The sequence below is a fragment of the Phocoena sinus genome, chromosome 12 (genome assembly GCF_008692025.1).
Source record: "Phocoena sinus isolate mPhoSin1 chromosome 12, mPhoSin1.pri, whole genome shotgun sequence".
NCBI lineage: Eukaryota > Metazoa > Chordata > Mammalia > Artiodactyla > Phocoenidae > Phocoena > Phocoena sinus.
In genome coordinates, this window is record NC_045774.1 from 43029982 (window position 1) to 43051773 (window position 21792).

At 37.6% G+C, this 21792-nt stretch overlaps 1 protein-coding gene across 1 annotated transcript; it reads right to left on the bottom strand.

The window, feature by feature from the left end:
• Positions 1–753: 753 nt before the first annotated feature.
• On the bottom strand, positions 754–18894 carry LOC116763208 (nephrocan-like). Its single transcript, XM_032650629.1, has 3 exons — positions 18706–18894; positions 11323–12224; positions 754–1201 (listed from the first exon to the last, which is right to left on the bottom strand). The coding sequence occupies exons 1-3, from the start codon at positions 18892–18894 to the stop codon at positions 754–756; spliced, it is 1539 nt and encodes a 512-aa protein (XP_032506520.1).
• Positions 18895–21792: the final 2898 nt, after the last annotated feature.

The following is a 21792-nucleotide window of genomic DNA, read 5'->3' on the forward strand; positions in this document are numbered from 1 at the left end:
TTTCTACTTCCCTCCCCCCACCTCAACTTGTCTTAACCCTCACTTCATTCTTAAAAAGAAAGAGAAAAACTTATAAAAAGAATCTTGTATATCTAAATTTATTATATATTTCTGCTTAAGATATTGACCATTAAAAAAGTTTTTTTCTAGGCTTCCCTGGTGGCGCAGTGGTTGAGAGTCCGCCTGCCGATGCAGGGGACACGGGTTCGTGCCGGTCCGGGAAGATCCCACATGCCACGGAGCGGCTGGGCCCGAGAGCCATGGCCGCTGAGCCTGCGCGTCCGGAGCCTGTGCTCCGCAACAGGAGAGGCCATAACAGTGAGAGGCCCACGTACCACAAAAAAACCCCAAAAAAACAAAAAACAAAAAAAAAACCACAACATTTTTTCTGGAGCACAGAGGATTTTTAGGGCAGTGAAACTACTCTGTGTGATATTATAGTGGTAAATACATGTCATTATATATTTGTCCAAACCCAGAGTATGTACAACACCAAGAGTAAACCCTAATGTAAACTATGGACTTTAGGTGATTATGACCTGTCAATAGAGATCCATCAGCTGTAACAAATGTTCCATTCTGGTGGGACATGTTGTAATGGGGGAGGCTATGTTTGTGTAGGGGTAGGAGGTATATAGGAAATCTCTGTACCTTCCTCTCAATTCTGCTATGAACCTAAAACTGCTCTAAAAATGAAGTCTATTTTAAAAAAAGAAACAAAACCTTTTTCTAAACTGTAAACTAAGCTCATCCTTAATCTACCTCATAATCATAATAATCATCATCCACATTGATTCTGATGCTGGAGTGCTCTTCAGGCTTTGGTTTCTTTTTGGTCTCTTTGCTTTTCTCGGTCAGATGCAAGTGATGCTCACATTGCCTCATTATCTTCTTGGAAGACATCCAGCTCTCCCCTTGTCGTTCAGCTGGTGCCGCACATTGTCCTCCCCTCACATCTGTGCCCTTGGCCTTCAGGACCTCCCTGGCTCTCAGGAGACTGCAGGTGCAATTCCACGGATTTCCATCCAGATACAGGTGCCTGAGGCGAGGCAACACCTCCAAGGCTTTGAGGTCTAAGGCAGAGATCTTGTTGTTCCTAAGGTTTAGAACCTGAAGCTGCTTCAGATCCTTGAGCTCCCTCTCAGCAATATCCTGGATGGCATTGCCTTTTAGGTCCAGCCTTGCTAAGGTTGCCGGGAGCCTGCAAAAGCATGGAAACAGGATGTGAAAGGAGGCTGTGACCATCATTCCATAACTGTCTAGGCAACTCAGATTGAGCAACACCCACCTTTTCTGTACCATTCTGTTTCCTCTGAAGCTAGAAAACAAGCTTTATTTTGTAAAGTTAATTAAAAGTGCAAACCTCAGTCTTATCTATAGGTCTTTAACACTTTCTCATAGGTCTTATTTTCTAGCCCTCTGGTTTTTCTGGTTCCTAGCCATAAACTCTTTAATTTTTCATTTCAAATTGGATCATGTAACAAATTGATAAGGAAAATAGTAAGTTTCCAACTTTTTAGTTGGCAGATGCCATGAATCAATAATTTATAGGAAAGGTAAAAATATTGAATAAAAATATGAAAAGCGTTGTTCTTCATGAATATAAAAGATGCAGTGTTAGAAATTAGAGCATCATTTTAAATTTTAAAATTCATTTCTGATGAGGGTGTAGTGAGGTAAGAACTTAAACTCTGCTAGTGGGAGTATAAACTGGTACCGTTTTGGAAACAATTTGGTAACACGTATCGAATTTAAATAACGTCATGCCTTTCAGCGTAGGAGATAATAGGAGAAGTGAATAGAGATTTATTTAAAAATATGTTTGTCATACATTTGATTATATTTATAACAGCAAAAAAATGATAAAGGGCTAATGTCCACTAATATGGAAATTAAGAGATAATGGACTATTATGTGATCATAAAAATCATATTTTCAAATAATTTTTAAAATACCAGTTCTATAAAAAAGCTTTTCTGACTATGGCTTAAAAATCCAGAAGCTGGGGCTTCCCTGGTGGTGCAGTGGTTGAGAGTCCACCTGCCGATGCAGGGGACACGGGTTCGTGCCCTGGTCCAGGAAGATCCCACATGCCGTGGAGTGGCTGGGCCCGTGAGCCATGGCTGCTGAGCCTGCACGTCCGGAGCCTGTGCTCCGCAACAGGAGAGGCCACAACAGTGAGAGGCCCGCATACCGCAAAAAAAAAAAAAAAAAAAAAAAAAAAAAAATCCAGAAGCTATAAAAGATCAATAAATCAACTACATTAAAAATCATAGAAAAAGAAATTGTATATGGCAAAAGACATATGCAAAATCAAAAGACAAACTGGGGGAAATATCTGCACTTTATATCCCAGACAAAGAGCCAATCTCCCTAATATGTAAAGGACTATTACAAGTTGAGAAGAAAAGGTTTTAAAATAAGTCTGAAAGTGGGCAAAAAGTATGAATGGAAATCCACATAAAAGCAAAGCCTTAAAAATGGGCAGAAGACCTAAATAGACATTTCTCCACAGAAGATATACAGATTGCCAACAAACACATGAAAGGATGCTCAACATCACTAATCATTAGAGAAATGCAAATCAAAACCACAATGAGGTATCACCTCACACCGGTCAGAATGGCCATCATCAAAAAAATCTAGAAACAATAAATGCTGGAGAGGGTGTGGAGAAAAGGGAACACTCTTGCACTGCTGGTGGGAGTGTGAATTGGTACAGCCACTGTGGAGAACTGTATGGAGGTTCCTTAAAAAACTACAAATAGAACTACCATATGACCCAGAAATCCCACTACTGGGCATATACCCTGAGAAAACCAGAAATCAAAAAGAGTCATGTACCATAATGTTCATTGCAGCTCTATTTACAATAGCCCGGAGATGGAAACAACCTAAGTGTCCATCTTCGGATGAATGGATAAAGAAGATGTGGCATGTATATACAATGGAATATTACTCAGCCATAAAAATAAACGAAATTGAGCTATTTGTAATGAGGTGGATGGACCTAGAGTCTGTCATACAGAGTGAAGTAAGTCAGAAAGAGAAAGACAAATACTGTATGCTAACACATATATATGGAATCTAAGAAAAAAAAATGTCATGAAGAACCTAGGGGTAAGACAGGAATAAAGACACAGACCTACTAGAGAATGGACTTGAGGATATGGGGAGGTGGAAGGGTAAGCTGTGACAAAGCGAGAGAGAGGCATGGACATACATACACTACCAAACATAAGGTATCTAGCTAGTGGGAACCAGCCGCATAGCGCAGGGAGATCAGCTCGTGCTTTATGATCGCCTGGAGGGGTGGGATAGGGAGGGTGGGAGGGAGGGAGATGCAAGAGGGAAGAGATATGGGAACATATGTATATATATAACTGATTCATTTTGTTGTAAAGCAGAAAATAACACACCATTGTAAAGCAATTATACTCCAATAAAGATGTTAAAAAAATAAATAAAATAAAAAATAAAAGGAACTTATATTCTCAGAAAAAAAAGCAAAGCCTTTAAGTCTTCAGCCATACTCAGAATAGAGAAATGAAGAATAAAAACACACAGAGATTCCATTTCTCACGAATCAGATTGGTAAAAAGTCTTAATCCTTAGCAATACATTCTGTGGGCAAAGCCATGAAGAAGCAGACAATCTCATACATAGCTTGGTGGGAGCTGAAAATGGCATGGCTCCTGTGGAGAATTTAGCAAAGCCTAACAAAATAATGTGCATTTACCCTTTGACCCGGCAATTTCATTTCTAGGTAAAATCTCTGAAGATGTGATATTTTATATCCACAAACATATCCATATTTTATATCCACAAACATAAAACAGCACATGTGTATTTCTTATGGTATTATTTATAATAGCAAAAGACTGTAAACAACCCAGTACAAGAGTAAAGAACTACTATGCAGCCTTGAAAAAGAAAGAGGCTGGTCTCTATGAATTACCCATAAAATGATTTCTAGAAAGTATTGTTAAAGGGAAGAAAAACAAGAAGTGGAATAGTGTATGTAATATCTTAGTTTTTGTGTAAGAGGGAAATAAGAATACATGTACACAGTTTGCTTGTTTTTGAAAAAAAAGAAAAAAGATAAACCAGAAGTGAATTAAAATAGTTACTTATAGGGAGTGTTTGGTTCCATATGGTTTTAACTTTTGAATCACGTTAACGTTTTATGTAAAACAAATAAAAACAAAACCAAGCCCTAAAATTGAACACAAGCCAAAACAAACAAATCTAATTAACTAATCAACTGTTTATGTTGGTAATGTAACCATATAAAATAAAGAAAAAGTACTCTGAATAGCATTAGTAGAGATAGCTAAGCCTTAGACTCTAAAGACAAAAGGATCTGCAAAGAAATTTCTCGCAGTATATTTATTGTTAATATTACTCTTAGTAATACAATTTCAAAACTTTTTAATGAATACTGTAAGATAAGGAAAATAAGTAAATATAGTAATCTTATTAGGAACCAAGATTTTCATTGTAAGAGAAAAAGATACAAATATAAAATAAGAGAAGAAAAAACTCTCTCTAATGGTAATATGAATTGGAAATACCAATGTGAATTTATGATTTTAAAAAATATATATCTTCTACCTCTGTATACTGAAAGGACCTAAAAGCAATATTATACACGAGTAGCAATGTGATCCCAATAGCATAAGCTCACTGAACACACAGATCTTAGTTTCAGAATTCCAGTCGCTACTTAAAAGAAGCAAGGCTTCAATAAACAACAAGGTCCTATTGTTTAGCACAGGGAACAATAATCAATATCCTGTGATAAACTATAATGGAAAAAATATGGAAAGGAATATATATATGTATAACTGAATCACTTTGCAGGACAGCAGAAATTAACACAACATTGTAAATCAACTATACTTTGATAAAATTAAAAAAAAAAAAAGAAGCAAGACTTCTTGGAAAAATGGCTAATTCCACGTCTGGGGCAAGGTAAGCTGGAATGTCTGAACTGGAATGCAATGAAGTGTTCAAAGATTAGTGGAACACCTATCATGATGGTTGCTATCAAAAATCCAGAAAATAACAAGTGTTAACAAGAATGTGGAGAAATTGGAAACTTTGTGCCCTGTTGATGGGAGTGTAAAATGGTACAGTCAATATGGAACACAGTATGGGTGGTTCCCCCCAAAATTAAAACTATACTTGCATATGATCCAGCAATTGCACTTCTGCGTATATACTCAAAAGAATTGAAAGCAAGGTCTCAAAGAGATATTTATACACCCATGTTATACTCCCATATTGAATTCACAGTAGTTAAAATGTGGAAGCAATCCAAGTGTCCACTGATGGATGAATGAATAAGCAAAATACAAAATACAAGTACATACAATGGAATATTATTCAGCCTTGAAAGGAAGGAAATTCTGACGCATGCTACAACATGAATAAGGATATTATGTTAAGTGAAAAAAGCCTGTCACAGAAAGATAACTACTGTATGATTCCACTTACATAAGATATCTAGAGTAGTCAGATTCATAGAAACAGGAAGTAGAACGGTGGTTGTCAGGGGGTGAGGGGAGGAGGGAAATGAGGAGTTGTTTAATGGGTGCAGAGTTTTGGTTTTGCAAGATGAAAAAGTTCTGGAGACTGGTTGCACAACAATGTGAAGATACTTAACAATATTGAATTGTACACGTAAAAATTAATAATTGTACACATAAATTTTATGTTATGTGTATTTTACCACAAGTTTATAAAAAGAGAGGTAATGGAATCATGTCTCATGAACATAGGAACCAGCTTGGAGGGGCTCCCACTAGCCAAATTTGGGGAAATTTGAGCACCAAAAGAGACTAGCAACTATAAATGATCATAACACACTGAATGAATTAAGATCCCTGGGTCCATAGTGATACTTGGAAAAAATAGAAAAGGGAAAATGGAGAGAAAAACCGCACTATAATGTTAAATGGAAAAAATAGAAAAAAAATTGACTGATCTCAAATACATAAAAACAAATTATCGCTAGGCATAGGTTCTGGTTGAACAGTTATGGGTGACTTTTTTATTTTTCAGCACGCTAAATTTTCAACTTGAACAGGTATTTCTTTATAATCAGGAAAAAAAAATTTTAACCGTGGATACCAGTTTGAAAAATGTCATGCTAACACCTGTTGATAAAAAATAAATAATAATCACAATTGTGAACTGAAAATCTTTCTGCTAGTCAACTTTATATTAAGTGCTATTCTCTTTGTGAAGTACAAGAAGTGAGAAAGCTTTATAGGAAAAATGTCCCTTGAAATACCATCTGAATGCTATCTTCATACAGTGTGAACATATTAGATGTACATTTGATTCTTTTTAGTATTTAGTGAATTTTTTTGTGGTGGTCCCCGTCATATGATTGCTATGTCAAAGAGAAAAAAGCAAATGAATTTAAACATATTTTATGACAATATTACCTTTTGTTTGTTATAGTATTATTCTCATATGAATTTCATTCTGAAACGTTAATCTTTTAGGTTATTGGCACTTAGCCTAAATTTTGCCTTTTTTTTTTCTTTGATACTTACATTTTATATTTATATATATTTACGTTCATGTAATTTTTTTTTTTTTTTTTTGTGGTACGCGGGCCTCTCACTGTTGTGGCCTCTCCCGTTGCGGAGCACAGGCTCCGGACACACAGGCTCAGCGGCCATGGCTCACGGACCTAGCTGCTCCGCGTCATGTGGGATCTTCCCGGACCGGGGCACGAACCTGTGTCCCCTACATCGGCAGGTGGACTCTCAACCACTGCGCCACCAGGGAAGCCCTACGTTCATGTACTTTATATTTGTATTCCTCTCCTAAACCATATAATACATATACATACATAAGTACTTGTGCTTTTGAGTATTTTAAAGTCTTATTTGTTTAAAGTGCTTTCTTTTTCATTGGAATTAAATTTACCTAACAAAGCAGATTAATTTACCAGGGAAAATCACTCCACACATTTTAACAGTTTGATAAAAGCTTCTGCAAAGACATTTCTCTCAGTTGGTTTACTGTGAATACCACTAACAATTTTCAAATTGGTATCCACAGTTTAAATTGAATTTGAAGTTAATCCCTAAGACAATGTAATTTTGTGCACACACCAGCTTATACAAGGTACATCTCTAAAAGTTATACAGAAAATCTCTTGTGCATAGCCTTTTTTTTTTTTTTTCAAGGAAAAATGGCCTGTTAATAGGTGGTGAGGCAGTAAGCGAGACTCTGTAACTATTGAGAGTACAGGGAGCACAGGGAGCACGGCTGAGGAAAGATACGGCAGAGTAAACCAGAGAGTCAAGTCTACTTATTAAGACTCGAGTTCTAACTTTGGCTATTCTATTCACCAGCATGTGACTTTAGGTAAGTTATTTAGCTCTTTAAAGCTTCTGATTTTCCACTATATAGATGAAAGTGCTCAGTACACAGAAGTTACATAAAAATGTTAGTAACGAAAATGAGCAAGCCAAGCTTTCTTTTAAACAAATACATTTATTCAGTTCTGGGCTGGGCAGCCAAAAACTGTACCTGGTCTTAGGAGTACCTTTTTTTTTCTTTCATGTTTCTATGGATAACCAAAATGGCACTGTAAGAGAAGTCACTAATTTCCTCCTTCTGTGACCTTTGGGTAGTCATTTATTGCTTTGATATAATTTATCTTTATAAGTCTGATTTATACAAAAAGGTAGCCCTGATTTTAAGACAAACATATGTCTAGAAATGCTGTTTCTTCTTTTGGCAGTGTCGCTTTTCAGAGTAAAAAAGGGCGCATCCCCATTATGTCTGTAGATGGCACTTGAGTAAGAGAAAATGCTGACTGGCTTCATCAGGTTGTAGAAAGCTATCCTGGATTTGAATTATCCAGATTGTGAATAAAGAAGGGGTGATGTAATTTACATTTGCTCCCCGAGCTGCAGCTTGGTGAAATGAGAAGCCGCAAGAAGCAAGACCCCAGGTCTTGGGTAGACTAAATTCTAAGTAGTGGAGTGTATTGTTGATAGCAGAGTAAACCTCAGAGGGTGAGGGTGCAGTGCCTAAAATTCCCAGGCCCTGGAGTTAGACTACTGTATTTAACCCTGACTCCAAACTTTATTGACCATATGACTTCCAGCAAGTTTCTTGATACCTCTTAACCTTAATTTCTAATCTGTAAAATAATAGGTAAAACAGTGTACCTACCTTCACAGGATTGTCGTAAGGGAGTAACAGAATAACATGTATATTCATTCCCTGCTGAGCTTAGTAAGCACTTAGTAAGTGTTAGGTATTGTTTCTATCTCAGTTAGCATATTTAGGCAAATGGGGTAGATATTTTAATTCATGTGTGCCTAAAACCATATACCATTATTTTCCTGATGAAATGTAGATTGCAGCATGGTAGACAGAGGAAGGGATTTGTGGAAACAGTTTGTGATAGGATACACAACGGGCGACTAACAGGTTAGGTTAGGTTAGGTTAGCAACTAGCACAGATAGGTTGCCTGTGTTTACAGTTCATTTATAGAACACTGAATTTTAAAGTGTAGTTTTGTGTATGAATAAGAAGCATTCAAATAAAAAGAGTGTAACGTTTAAAGCTCATAAATAAAAGTCGCAAAATTCAAATATAAGGAATAGATTGTATTGTGTTTTAATTCTTTACGGGAGGAAAACCACGGGAAAAATTTTTGGGGTCCTTCCCACTTTCCAATTTAAAGAAAAGTTGGGGAATGGTGGTTTTGGAAGTGGTGGTCCTGATGGGGAATTTAAAAATCACTCTCTAGGGCTTCCCTGGTGGCACAGTGGTTGAGAGTCCGCCTGCCGATTTAGGGGACATGGGTTCGTGCCCCCGTCCGGGAAGATCCCACATGCCAGGGAACAGCTAGGCCCGTGAGCCATGGCCGCTGAGCCTGCGCGTCCGGAGCCTGTGCTCTGCAATGGGAGAGGCCACAACAGTGAGAGGCCCGTGTACCGCAAAAAAAAAAAATCACTTTCTACAGGAACTTTGCTCTCATAACAGGCCAGGTTCTTTGACAAAGCAGACAGTTGTGTTGTTTCATTTAAGCCTCATAGGAAAAGCCCCCTGGTATCTTCTTTCTTGCCCCATTGTCCTTTCCCAGTATTTCTCAAACCTGGCTACACATTAAATTCATCTGGGGAGCTTTTAAAAAATACCGATGCCTGGACCACAACCCTAGGGCGTCTAATTTAATTGGTTTGAAATGAGGTCTAGGCATGAGTAGGCTTTATAAAAGTTCTCCAGATAATTCCATCATAAAGTCAGACTTGAAAATTAGGGTTAGCTCAGGCTTGCAATTCCATTATACACTCTGTTGGGTAGAAACTTTGTGCTTTCTGTAGTCACTTATTAAAACACAAATACCCTGGCAGGAGTAAATAATTAAGCTATTTTTCACTCATTAAACTTAGCAGGATTACTTCACCAAATGCTTTCTAAAGGTCACCCGAATAGAAAAGCCCACTGAGTTCCCAGTTTTGCCCATGGCTGTCATAGCCTGCTGAGAATCCTTATGTGATACAGTCACTCCCTAACCTGTTTGATGAGTTTTTATTTTATACACAATTTTTTGTTTGGAGGAGGAGCCTGCAGTAATAGAAAATAAGGCTTGAACATAGCAGAGAAATTATTTAAATAACAACAAGAATTAGAGTCCTGAAATACTGCCCGCATGTTCTTGTCTTCAGGGCTGTTCTGTCTAGAACACTTTTCCCCCAGACAGCTTCACAACTAAATCCCTCACCTCCTCCCAGTCTTTGCTCAGAGCTTACCTTTTCAGGAGGGTTACCATGCTTACCTTATTGAAAATTGCAACCATCCACCCTCGTTCACTGTAGTCCTGAACCTGGTAATCCTGCCTGCCCCTTTTTGTTGTTAATTATAACACCTAACACTATCTCAATATTATATACTTTACTTACATATTATGTTGTCACTCTTTCCCTGCTAGAATTTAAGCTGTACAGAACAAGAAGTTTTACTTCTTTTATTACACTGATGTATCCCAAGTGCCTGGTAAAGTACCTGGCACATGGTGAATGCTCAAAACGTACTTGTTGAATTAAATTAATTGTATGCACATGCTTAGGCATTAAGAGAAATTGATTACTTTCAAATTATCCTCAATATATAATTTAAATTACTGATTTCCGTTCGAAAAATCACCTTTCAATGTTTTGCATTGGGTACAGTGCAAAAAAAATGAACATCTGTCCATATCAGATAATTTTTTCCTTTCTCATTGATAAGAAAAATTATCATAATGAACACTGATAATAAGTAAATCAAGTGCCACAGGATTCTACAGAAGCCAGAAGCTGGTACATTAATTATGAGAAATTTGATAATAATAATAGGGCAGGAAGCATTTTTTTCTATAGTGCTGAAAGGAAAAAGAATCCACTAATAGACACATTTAATAAACAACATATCTTTTTTAGGAGAATAATAGTATTTATTCTACTGTTTTTTAATTCTACTTTAAAATGTGGAACATGTGACAAAGTTTAAATAAATAGGATCAATTAATGCACAGGTACAGTGGGTTGGGTATAGAAGGAGGGATATTTGGAAGAGAAATTAAGTGTCAGAGTATGAGGGTGGTGTGTGTTTGTGTGAGAGAGAAAGAAAACAGAAGAAACAACCAAAAACAGAAAGTAAGATGGACACATTGTCTCACACACTCACAGACAGACACCCGGAGAAATAAGCAGCATCCCTTAAGCCCTTTAAAAATCACAGCACTGAGAAGAACACGAGGCTCCCAATACATAATTCAAAATAAATACAATGTTAGAATATAACATTTGATTTTTTTCCCCACAAATACTGCTTCAATGCTTTTTAAAAATATAAATGTATTACTACATTCCCCCCAACCCCGCCCCACCTCATTTTTTCCTGGTGTCCTGCTTTGCTAGTGGTTAAGCACATGCCTAGTCAGCCTGTTGCTAGATCCAAGCCATATACTTAGAAACCAGAACACATTTTTACAAGTAACATCCCCCTATGATGTTTGTTACTATACGTCCCCAAAGTGACATTGCATATTTTCAAATACAGATGTTCCCGTTGGTGTCTTGTCCTACAGGCAAGATAACTTAAGTTAGTGCAGGGTTCAGCTTAAGGGCTGGAGATTCCAAACCCCTGTTTAAATTCTACCCCTGAACCCTTGGATAGCCTTGATCAGATACTTTACGTATGCTTGGATGACTTTTCTTGCTTGTATAATGTACTTAGTTGTCCCAGTTTTTGGAAAACTTTTTTAGTAGTTACTGTAAATGATAACGCTCACTTACCGTAGAGGTATAGACAAAAGCAGGTTCTGCTCCAGGGCCAGGTTGGAGAGCTGGAAACACCTTTGCAGGGCTCCAGCTTCAAACAAGCTGACAATGTTGTTGTCCAGAAACAAATGTTTCAAATCTCGGAGGTCCTTGAAGTCTTGTGCTGTAACTTTCTGAATCAGATTGTTGCTGATATCAAGCTTTTGTAGCCTTGCTGGTAGTCTGAGGGGCAACGTTTGAAGCTGGTTTTGGGACAGCTCAAGGGTAGTTAAATTGGCAAGGAGCTGTGCCCCATCTATGGAAGAGAGTGAGTTTTCTGACAGGTAAAGATGGGAAAGATTCTCCAAATGTTTCATATCTTGAAACCTTACCACTTTGAGCCGGTTTCTCTCCATTTTTAATGAGAGCAAGGATTTGGGCAGGTTAATAGGAATTTTAGTCAGAAAGTTACTACTGAAACTGAGAAACTGCAAAGACTGAAGAGAAGTGAAGAAGCTAGCTGGTATGAGATGTAGCTTATTATTCTCCATGCTCAGATGTTCCAGATGGGGAAGTGCCAGTGGTCCATTCACAGACTCGATATTGTTGCTGTCCAACACCAAGCTTTGCAAACTGACAAGAGAAGAGAGCATGCTGGGAGGGAGAGAAGAGATCAGATTGTTTTTCAGTTCAAGGATTTTTAATTTCTTCAGTCCTTCAAAATCAGATCTGTGAAGGACATATATTGAATTATCATTTAGTTTTAACACTTCAAGACTGGCTGGGAGAGCACTGGGGACCTGTCTTAACTTATTTTTCCAGAGTTCCAAGGTCTTCAAAGTACTCAGAGTCTTGAAAGTGTCATTTTCTACCGACTCTGTTCCACTGGCCAGCAGAATAAAATCTTCTAGAGCTGACATTTGGGCGAAGTTAGACAGCTACAAAAAATTCAGGGATGGGGAATGGGGGAGAAAAGCAGTAATTAGAATTATTGTAAGAAAAAAAAAGCCATATACGTTATCATTCAATACTAATGATACTTCAGATTTCCCTTCAGGATCTATTTAAATATCTCTTGGAAATGGATAGAAACTCAGGTTCTGACCATTTTTATTCATTTGTTAACAGTATAACATGTCTAAAATATTTTAAGCACTTTCACACACTATTGGTAGACATAAAGTTGGCCAACTTTTGCTGCGTATTCTTTGACCCAGCAAATTTACTTCTAGGTAGAAGTACTTAAAAATTGCACAATGATTTATGCAATAGGCTGTTCTTGGTTGCATCATCTTATAATAGCCAAAAAAGAAACAATCTGGAAATATTTCACCAAACTATTAACTAGAGTTTCTAACTCTAGGAGATAAAATTATAAGGAATTTTCATTATCTATCTACATTTTGCAATGTTTAGATTTTTTTAAATTATAAATTACCTTTTTAACAATTTAAGCATTAAAAGTAAAAAAAATTTTAATGTCCTAGATGCTGCTATCAATAGAATGGGCCTATCAGAAAAACATTTTCAACTGTATAATTGTTTGGAAAACTAGCCTCGTTGTTCCTACCGGCCAATTTATGCTTCACTGATGAAAAAGGGTCATGAAGAAACAAACAGGATACATGTGTCTCCATCTCTGTAGAGCAAGGAGTCCATTCATGCATATATCCCAGACCTAATGCTATTCCTCTCCTAGATTTTAGAAATTACCAAATCTGCTGTACTTTCTCCATGGTTTGCAAGTTCAAGCACCCCTATCTCTCCACATATCCTCCAAACTCCTCCTAGGTGGACATCCACCTCTTTTCTAGGATGATGTAATTTGGTATTTGGTTCTCAGAGTAAAATCATGTTTAGGCAAAAAGAGGAATTGTTCCAGATTTTCCTGAGCTTGATAAATCTTCACAAAACTTTCAACCTGCTTTAGAATTCAATTAAGCTGGAATTTTCAGTGCACACTTTTATGTCTTACTATCTACAGTTTCTAAATGTTGGATTTAATTGTGAAGTTGAGCTCTTTTGTAACATCAATACATGATTAATACCTTAAAAGTGGGTTAATTTTGCATCACATATTTGTTACAGGTATTTATATTCTGGGAAGACACGTGATGTGAATTATGGTATATTTTAAAGTATTTCCTAATATGATATTCTAGCTGAAGAATCTCATGTTAAAAACTCCATAAACAGATATTTTAAATTATAATAGTTTTGATAGCTGCCTTGGCTTATATATTGCTACTAACATTTGATATTTTCTTAATGATTAATCAGATGTATTAATTAGTCTTAATCCCAAGATCAATAGCTTTTTTTTTTGCATTTGTTGAGCATCTACAAGTTCCAAGTACTTTTTTATGTGTTATCATTAATTCTCCTAATAACCCTGAAAGTTTGTTATCGTCAAACTTGAAAGTTTGTTATCGTCAAACTTGAAAGAGTTGAGAATTTCAACAGTCTCCAAATTGGACTCCAAAGCCCTTTCTTCCTCAACTCATCATTTTCTAATACATTTTCCATTGCCTGTGGTCTATAATTAATGTTTTTCAAAAAAGACTCAAGATCTGGACACAGATCATAGAGTTTTAGAAAAGCAGAAATTTTAGAGATTATCTAGTCCAAATCTTCCATACAAGGAATGATGCCAAAAAAAAAATTAAATGACCTGTCCAAGATTCAGTGTTGTTTAATCTGTTCTTCATCCTGAAGTACCTTTTTCTAGGCTTTCTTCCATGTAAAGTCATATTTGACTCTACACATAGCTTTTCACCTTTGGGACTGTTGATCTCCCACAAAAAAGACCTTGGTGTTGCAAATGCTTCTACTTCTATCTGAGTGACCACAGACCCTAAAAGATTGCTGACTATGTAGCAAGTCTCAGAGATGACATGGATCTGAATGGACAATTTCTATGGGGACTAGACAAAGAGTGGTGTCAGAGCTTCAATTTGTCTTCATTTCTATTTGTAAAGTATATAGACTAGCTAATAGTAAATATAGGTCATTTTCTTAACTGAATCCAGTGAATAGTTGTTTCCTATTATTAAGCATAGAGAACCTTTGCTCTTTATCAGGTCAATGCAGATTACTTTTGATTATTATTAGTTAAAATGGCCACCATTGGGGCTTCCCTGGTGGCGCAGTGGTTGAGAGTCCACCTGCCGGACTCTCTGCACTCTGCACGAACACGGGTTCGTGCCCCGGTCCGGGAAGATCCCACATGCCGCGGAGCGGCTGGGCCCGTGAGCCATGGCCGCTGAGCCTGCGCGTCCACAGCCTGTGCTGCACAATGGGAGAGGCCACAACAGTGAGAGGCCCGTGTACCGCAAAAAAAAAAAAAAAAAAAAATGGCCACCATTTTCTAAGTATTTACTATGCTTATCTTTACAAAGATCTATGTGTAAGCATGATTATTCCCTTTTCAATGAGGTAAACTCAAGAAGGCAAAACAAAATGTCCAAGTATGTCTTGCTAGTAAGTGGAAAAGTTCGGCTTCCAACCCAGGTTTACCTTACCCCAACACATATATTTTTAACCTTAGTGTTTATAACATGCATTGAGCTGAAGAGTATAGAGTTCTGGTGCCACAAACAGTGAGGAAGACCCCCAATGATTTTCAACTTATCAGTTGAGTTTGCAGAGCTGACAAAGGGAAAAAAATTCTGCCAGACCTGTTTTTCCATTTCCATGGCCTAAGCAGGGTTGTGCTCAAGAGATGTGGAAAGAGATGCTTTTGCCCTGCAGCTAACCTTGGGGCTGCTGGCAGTTTTTCAACATTGCTTAAAAAGCAAGGCAAGTATGGCTTGGTGTTAACAATTAGGCTTAGGAAGCTTAGCTAAGTAAAATTCCTGCCATCACAGTTGTACAGTTTAGTGAGCCTAATACCTATGTAGATAAAAGTTACTATATAATAAGAAAAGTTAAAAAGAAAAAAAAAAGCAAACCAAGTAAAATGAAATAGAGTAGAGGGGCAACTTCTGCTGGTTTCCCCATGAAAAGGCTTTGTTTCACGTTTTAATGCTGGGCAGGCCCTACTTCAAGCATTAGAAGGTTACCTGCCTTTCTTAGTTACCTTATAGGTCCAGTGCACACAGGAAACTCACACACCCTCACAGTGACTGCCTCAGACATGTGTGAACCAAGCCAGCAAGGAGTTTATAAACTATGTTGGAATTTTTTTTCTGATGATCAAAGCAACACTTGTTCTCTGTAAACAATTTAAAAACCTGAAAAGTATGGAGAGAATATAAAAAGAATCTATAATTCTCCCCCCCACTTGTTGATAAACCATATATTTCTTACCCAAGAGGAATATGAAGTAGCTTCTTCTCTCCACAAAAGATGTAAAGTGCAATTATTTTAATTGACTGCTACCATAAAGACATTTCTATTTGTCCTCTAAACGTTAGAGCTAAAACTATAAAACTCTTAGAAGAAAATATAGGCATACATTTTCATGACCTTGGGTTTGGTAAAAGCTATCTTGGATATGACACCAGGTGTAATCCTCTCCAGCAGTACCCAGCTGTCCAGATATAGGAGAAACAAAGGAAAACGATCACCCTAACATAAGACTGAGGCTTTGCTGAATAAGTGTTGAGATAATTAATTGTGGGATGCAAAGAGGGAAGGGTTAGGGAAAGAAGATAGATAAGAAATGAACTGATTATCTGAGAGAAAGTGGGTAGATCTAGGATTAGAAGTCTCCATGAAGTGGAAAGATAAGTGCAGAGTATGGCAGCTGAAGGGAAAGGGCATGATGACCAGAGAGTGGGTATGGGAATTCAAGATTTTTGAGTGCAGAAGTTTCAGATATAATGAGGATTATGATATAAGCAAGAGAGTAGACGGCTGTGGTGAAGTGGAAATGTAGATAGATACTTTTTTATGAGTTCAAGGAATGGGACTAGGATATTGGACACTGAAGGCACACCAAAAGATGCAGGACTTAGGATGGAGAGGAAGAGTAGGAGCCAGTATGGAAGGGACCAGGGGCACAGTATAAGACACACAGAGGAACAGAGTGTTACAGTCTGATGGCATGCATCTCAAAGAAGTAGGGATTTTTACAGATAAATGGATAAATAAAGTCCCTCTTGAGGGCAGGAACTATGAATTTTTACTTTTTTTTCCAGCTGTGCTGCATGGCTTGCAGGATCTTAATTCCCTGACCAGGGATTGAACCTGGGCCATGGCAGTGAAAGCCCAGAATCCTAACCACTAGGCAAGGGAACTCCTAGAACTGAATTTTTCATCTTTTATCCCCAGTCTCAAACACAGCATTCACAGACCCAAAAACAGTTGAATTATATGAACAAGTAACTGAAACATTTAAAATTGTGGTGTATATACACATATATGTGTGTGTGTGTGTATATATATATGTTGTGCATATATGCATATATGTGATGTATGCGTATATATATGCACATATATGTATGTATATATATATAATTTATATTGCTATTAATCTGAAGATCCATTTTAAGACTTTTTGCTTTAAATATAGGCACCCAATTCTGTAGTTCAAACAAATAAACAGAATATACATTGCATTCACCAAATGCAAGTAAACTATGGTCATTTAAAGCCTAAGAATTTTTAAAAGAGAAAAGAGGATTATTGGTCAGAGCTTTCTACTTCCTTCACAAAAAAATCCTCTCTTTTGCCAACCTTTCTGCTGTGAACTGTGCTTCCTAGAGATAATTAACTGGGTTAAAGTCAGGGAAGTGGCAGTATTGCTGTTCAGTGAACTTAAACCATTGACAAATGAACTCATCCAATAAGTGAATTTGACGAGAGGCATAATTTCATCTTATTGACTGCAAAGCAGCAGTGTGGGATCATTACCAGGCTTAGCTGATACTCCAGCTCTCGGTATCTCAAGTCCTCAGGACAAATATTTAAGCATCTTGCCCTTTAACCAGGTGTCTTGATTGAATGCTGAGACCTGACAGGGTCAGACCTGCTCTCTGGCATTAGGCACTACTGGATTAGAAGAGGAAAGTAAACAGATGATGACCAGGCAATTGTGCTTATTGAGCCTCGAAATAAATACCATGCCACATATTTTAAACTCCCTGTGTTTATGTGCACCTACATTAAAATTTCTTAACCAAATAAAAAGGGAGGGGGGAGTGTCTCTGTTTGAAGGAAAAGTACATTCACCTGCTGACTCTCGGCACCTGGATCACAGACAGGCCTTTCCTTATCTTAAGATTTGGGTCAATGAGGAAGAAGCAGTGACCAGTAAAGGCAAACTCAGAGTCATAGAATTTTCCATCTAGAAAGTTCCTGGGATCCCCAATCTAATCCAGCCTTCTCACATCATAAAGGTAACAAATGAGGTCTGCAGATTTTTTTAACTGCTTGTCTAAGGTAGTTCTATCTCTAGTTAATGAGAAAACTAGAATGAGAACTCTAGTCTCTTGATGCCTTTCAAAATACCAAAGGTCAAAAACAAAAGTTTCGGGCTTCCCTGGTGGCGCAGTGGTTAAGAATCCGCCTGTCAATGCAGGGGATACGGGTTTGAACCCTGGTCCTGGAGGATCCCACATGCCATGGAGCAACTAAGCTCGTGTGCCACAACTACTGAATCCCGCGTGCCTAGAGCCTGTGCTCGGCAACAAAAGAAGCCACCGCAATGAGAAGCCCACGCACCGCAACAAAGAGCGACCCCGCCTCGCTGCAACTAGAGAAAGCCTGCGCGCAGCAACGAAGACCCAACGCAGCCAAAAATAAATAAGTAAAAAATTTTTAAAAGCTTCTTTGTGTTATACAAGTCAGACAAATCTATAGCACTCTTTTCAGTGCCCTCTGAATAGGTAAGCATGAAAATAGACATCATAATTAAAAGCACGTAGAATGAGAATTGCAGTAATGTGGCAAAACAAAACCACGTATTTCTTCTGTATATGTTTCCACAAAGACACTGATGCCTGGCTGGTTTGTAGAGTTTGTATGAATAATTCTCATAGGCTGCATTCACCTTGATAGTCTTATAATGTTCTAAGTATCATCTGCCTTCTATGGCACATACAAAACTACTTTTCCCCTAAAAGGACTTCTTTTTAATATGGGGAGAAAAAGGGGCCATATGATCTCAAGCTCTTTTTGTTAAGAAAGAGTCATTTCTTTACTTTTACTCTGCAACAACATAATTAGAATTTTCAAAAATAAAAAATTAATTATAGACTCCGATTTTTGGGGGGCTACTTTCCTAAAGAGAAATATCCAGAGGCATATACCCATCTCAGTATACAGAGCAAACAGGTAGCTAGTGCAACTACCCGACTTCATAACCATCACTTTACGTTTTGATTATTTAAATCAAGTTTAACAAACCCACACTTGCCCCTCACCCTATCTCACAAAATAAAATTGCAGTAACTTGAGTGTAGAATGAGTAATTACCTGAAGGTGCTGAATTTTGCTATGACTGACGTAGAGCTTCTTGGTGGTGGAAGGAATACCTGACGGCACCTCCGTTAGCCTGTAGCATTGCACCGACTGCTCTGAATCACAGCTGCATCTTCCAGGACAGTTAGGATCGAAACCATAGCTAAGAGAGAGCAAAACAAAGAAAGCATAAAGCAGACACATCTTCCAAAACAGGGCCTTTCAGGTCGCAGGCGAGTGTTTAGGTAATGTCTTACTCTTTATACTGTGAAATCTGATTATAGAATCTTATGAATGTGTACTCTGTCAATGTAAGAAGACAGGAAAGAAAAAATTCTCAATTTGCCTGGGTTAAAATGTTAGCGACCATTACAAAGAGGAAGGCGCTTAAACATTGATAAGCTGCCTTAATATTTGTAGGTGAGCAAAACCCTATGTTATTTATGGCTTGGAAGGCTAATCTGCAAACACCTCTATTATCTGTAGTTTCCTTGTTTTGTTAAATGTGACACTAGGGAATTAGTGGGAAAAGACAAAGGGCTGTTTTATAGTGGGCTATAAAACCTTTGAATTTTCTGTGACCCTATATTAAAACCATTTTTGTGGAACTGCAATGGGCAGGTGTTTTCTTCTCACATTAACTAGTATGGGAAAATAGGCAGGTTTTCTATTTATTATTGTTGTTTCAATAACATTTTATTGCTAGTGAAACAATGGGAGTACAATGGAGAGATATTTAGAGCCACAGATAACTTGTTCAATTCATCTGTCACTTGATCACTCAAATATATATAGAAAATATTTTGTCATTCAAAAATATTGTTGACTCAAATGAGAATAAAACTTAAAACTAGGTCTATTATCTTTATTTATTTGTAATAATGGAAGAAAAGGATTCTAGTTTCTTCAGAGGAACTTAGCTGTGAGTTCCTACCAGCGAGGGAAGGTTTCCCTTGTCCTGGGTGCCCCTTTGTTATGGCTTTTTGTCTTGCTGTGATCATCCCTGCTGAAGGAATTTAAAAGCATTTTAAGCAAAAGATTATATAGAGAAGTTCTTTCCCCGCAAATGGAAGACCTAAATTTCCCCATGCTGGTTGGCCTCAGCTGATTGCTCTAAAGAAACCCTTTCTAATATTGAAAAGCTTCTCAGATCTCCTCTTCAACCTTACCTCTCTTTGCTACAATTTTCATTTTGAAGGCAAAAGTTTCTTTACTTTAATAATCAATTCATTCTATTTCCAGAGGAAGGATTTTTGTGTGCTTTTCCCAAAAGACTTGTCTACTCCTCTTTTCTGATTGTTTGCCTTTTGTTTTCTTTTACTATCAGAGACAAGAAGTGATAAGAGATTTCTTTTCTGTCAATATTCTGATTTTCAAGAAGCTTTATTATTTATTTCTTTTGTCCATTAATAGAATTATTTTTTAGTTTTTAGAATTTTCAAATAGAAAAGTAATGCTCAATAAAAGAAAATTTGGAAAAAGGAGCAAGGACGGGAAAAAAAAAACTTCAGTCCTGTCTCCAAATCAAACCTTTTCTCCAAATCAGACAATTTTTATCTCTGCCTAGGCTTTGAAACGGCAAAGAGAAATACTCATTGAACACTTACTTTCTGTGTTGCTAAGAAGGTAAGTTCATATTTAGTTACTTGAAATGAAATGCCTATAAAATCCTAACCTCTCATCTACCATTAATGACAGCTAATTTTTCTGTTATACAGCATAGCGATGAATTGCACTTTCTATCCTCTGTAGGTAGCCATGGGATTCTCTTGTCTTTGATTAATCCTTGAAATTATACTGTATAATATATTTTTCTTCTTTTCCATGGTATTTCTATAGCTTTCCTGCAATTCTGGCATTATCTCTAATATATTACTCCTTTACAATGTGAACAGTTTTGTCAGGTTTTTTCCCTCCTATAACCCAGTAGTTATAATACTTTCTTCCCTCCTATAACCCAGTGGTTCTTAACCAGGGGCAATTTGGCAATGTCTGGAAACATTTTTTTTTTTTTTGCGGTATGCGGTCCTCTCACTGTTGTGGCCTCTCCCGTTGCGGAGCACAGGCTCCGGACGCACAGGCTCAGCGGCCATGGCTCACGAGCCTAGCCACTCCGCGGCATGTGGGATGTTCCCGGACCAGGGCACAAACCCGTGTTCCCTGCATCGGCAGGCGGACTCTCAGCCACTGTGCCACCAGGGAAGCCCTGGAAACATTTTTGATGACAATAAAAGGATGGGGGTGGGTTGGTAGGCAGTGCTACTGACATCTAGAAGGTTAATGGCCGGGATGCTACTGAACACCCTACAACACACAGGACGGCCCGCACAAGAAAGAATCATGCAGTCCAAAATGTCAGTAGTGTCATTGTTAAGAAACCCTGCAATAAACACAAATGTGTGCTTCTATGCAATAGATATTGGCCTTCTTTGGTGTATTAAAAGCAAAGGGCAACTGCACTCTCACCACTCTTATTCAACATAGTTTTGGAGGTTTTAGCCACAGCAATCAGAGAAGAAAAGGAAATAAAAGGAATCCAAATCGGAAAAGAAGAAGTAAAGCTGTCACTGTTTGCAGATGACATGATACTATACATAGAGAATCCTAAAGATGCTACCAGAAAACTACTAGAGCTAATCAATGAATTTGGTAAAGTAGCAGGATACAAAATTAATGCACAGAAATCGCTGGCATTCCTATACGCTAATGATGAAAAATCTGAAACTGAAATCAAGAAAACACTCCCATTTACCACTGCAACAAAAAGAATAAAATATCTAGGAATAAACCTATCTAAGGAGACAAAAGACCTGTATGCAGAAAATTATAAGACACTGATGAAAGAAATTAAAGATGATACAAATAGGTGGAGAGGTATACCATGTTCTTGGATTGGAAGAATCTACATTGTGAAAATGACTCTACTACCCAAAGCAATCTATAGATTCAATGCAATCCCTATCAAACTACCACTGGCATTTTTCACAGAACTAGAACAAAAAATTTCTCAATTTGTATGGAAACACAAAAGATCCTGAATAGCCAAAGCAATCTGGAGAACGAAAAACGGAGCTGGAGGAATCAGGCTCCCTGACTTCAGAC

What these genes read in the sequence shown, in the direction of transcription:
- LOC116763208 (XM_032650629.1), bottom strand. Translation starts at nt 18,894, where the DNA reads ATGTGTCTGCTTTATGCTTTCTTTGTTTTGCTCTCTCTTAGCTATGGT. An exon ending in GCAAAATTCAGCACCTTCAG is followed by an intron (nt 12,225 to 18,705) that starts GTAATTACTCAT and finishes AATTTTTTGTAG; the next exon opens with CTGTCTAACTTCGCCCAAAT. An exon ending in CTTTTGTCTATACCTCTACG is followed by an intron (nt 1,202 to 11,322) that starts GTAAGTGAGCGT and finishes ATGCTTTTGCAG; the next exon opens with GCTCCCGGCAACCTTAGCAA.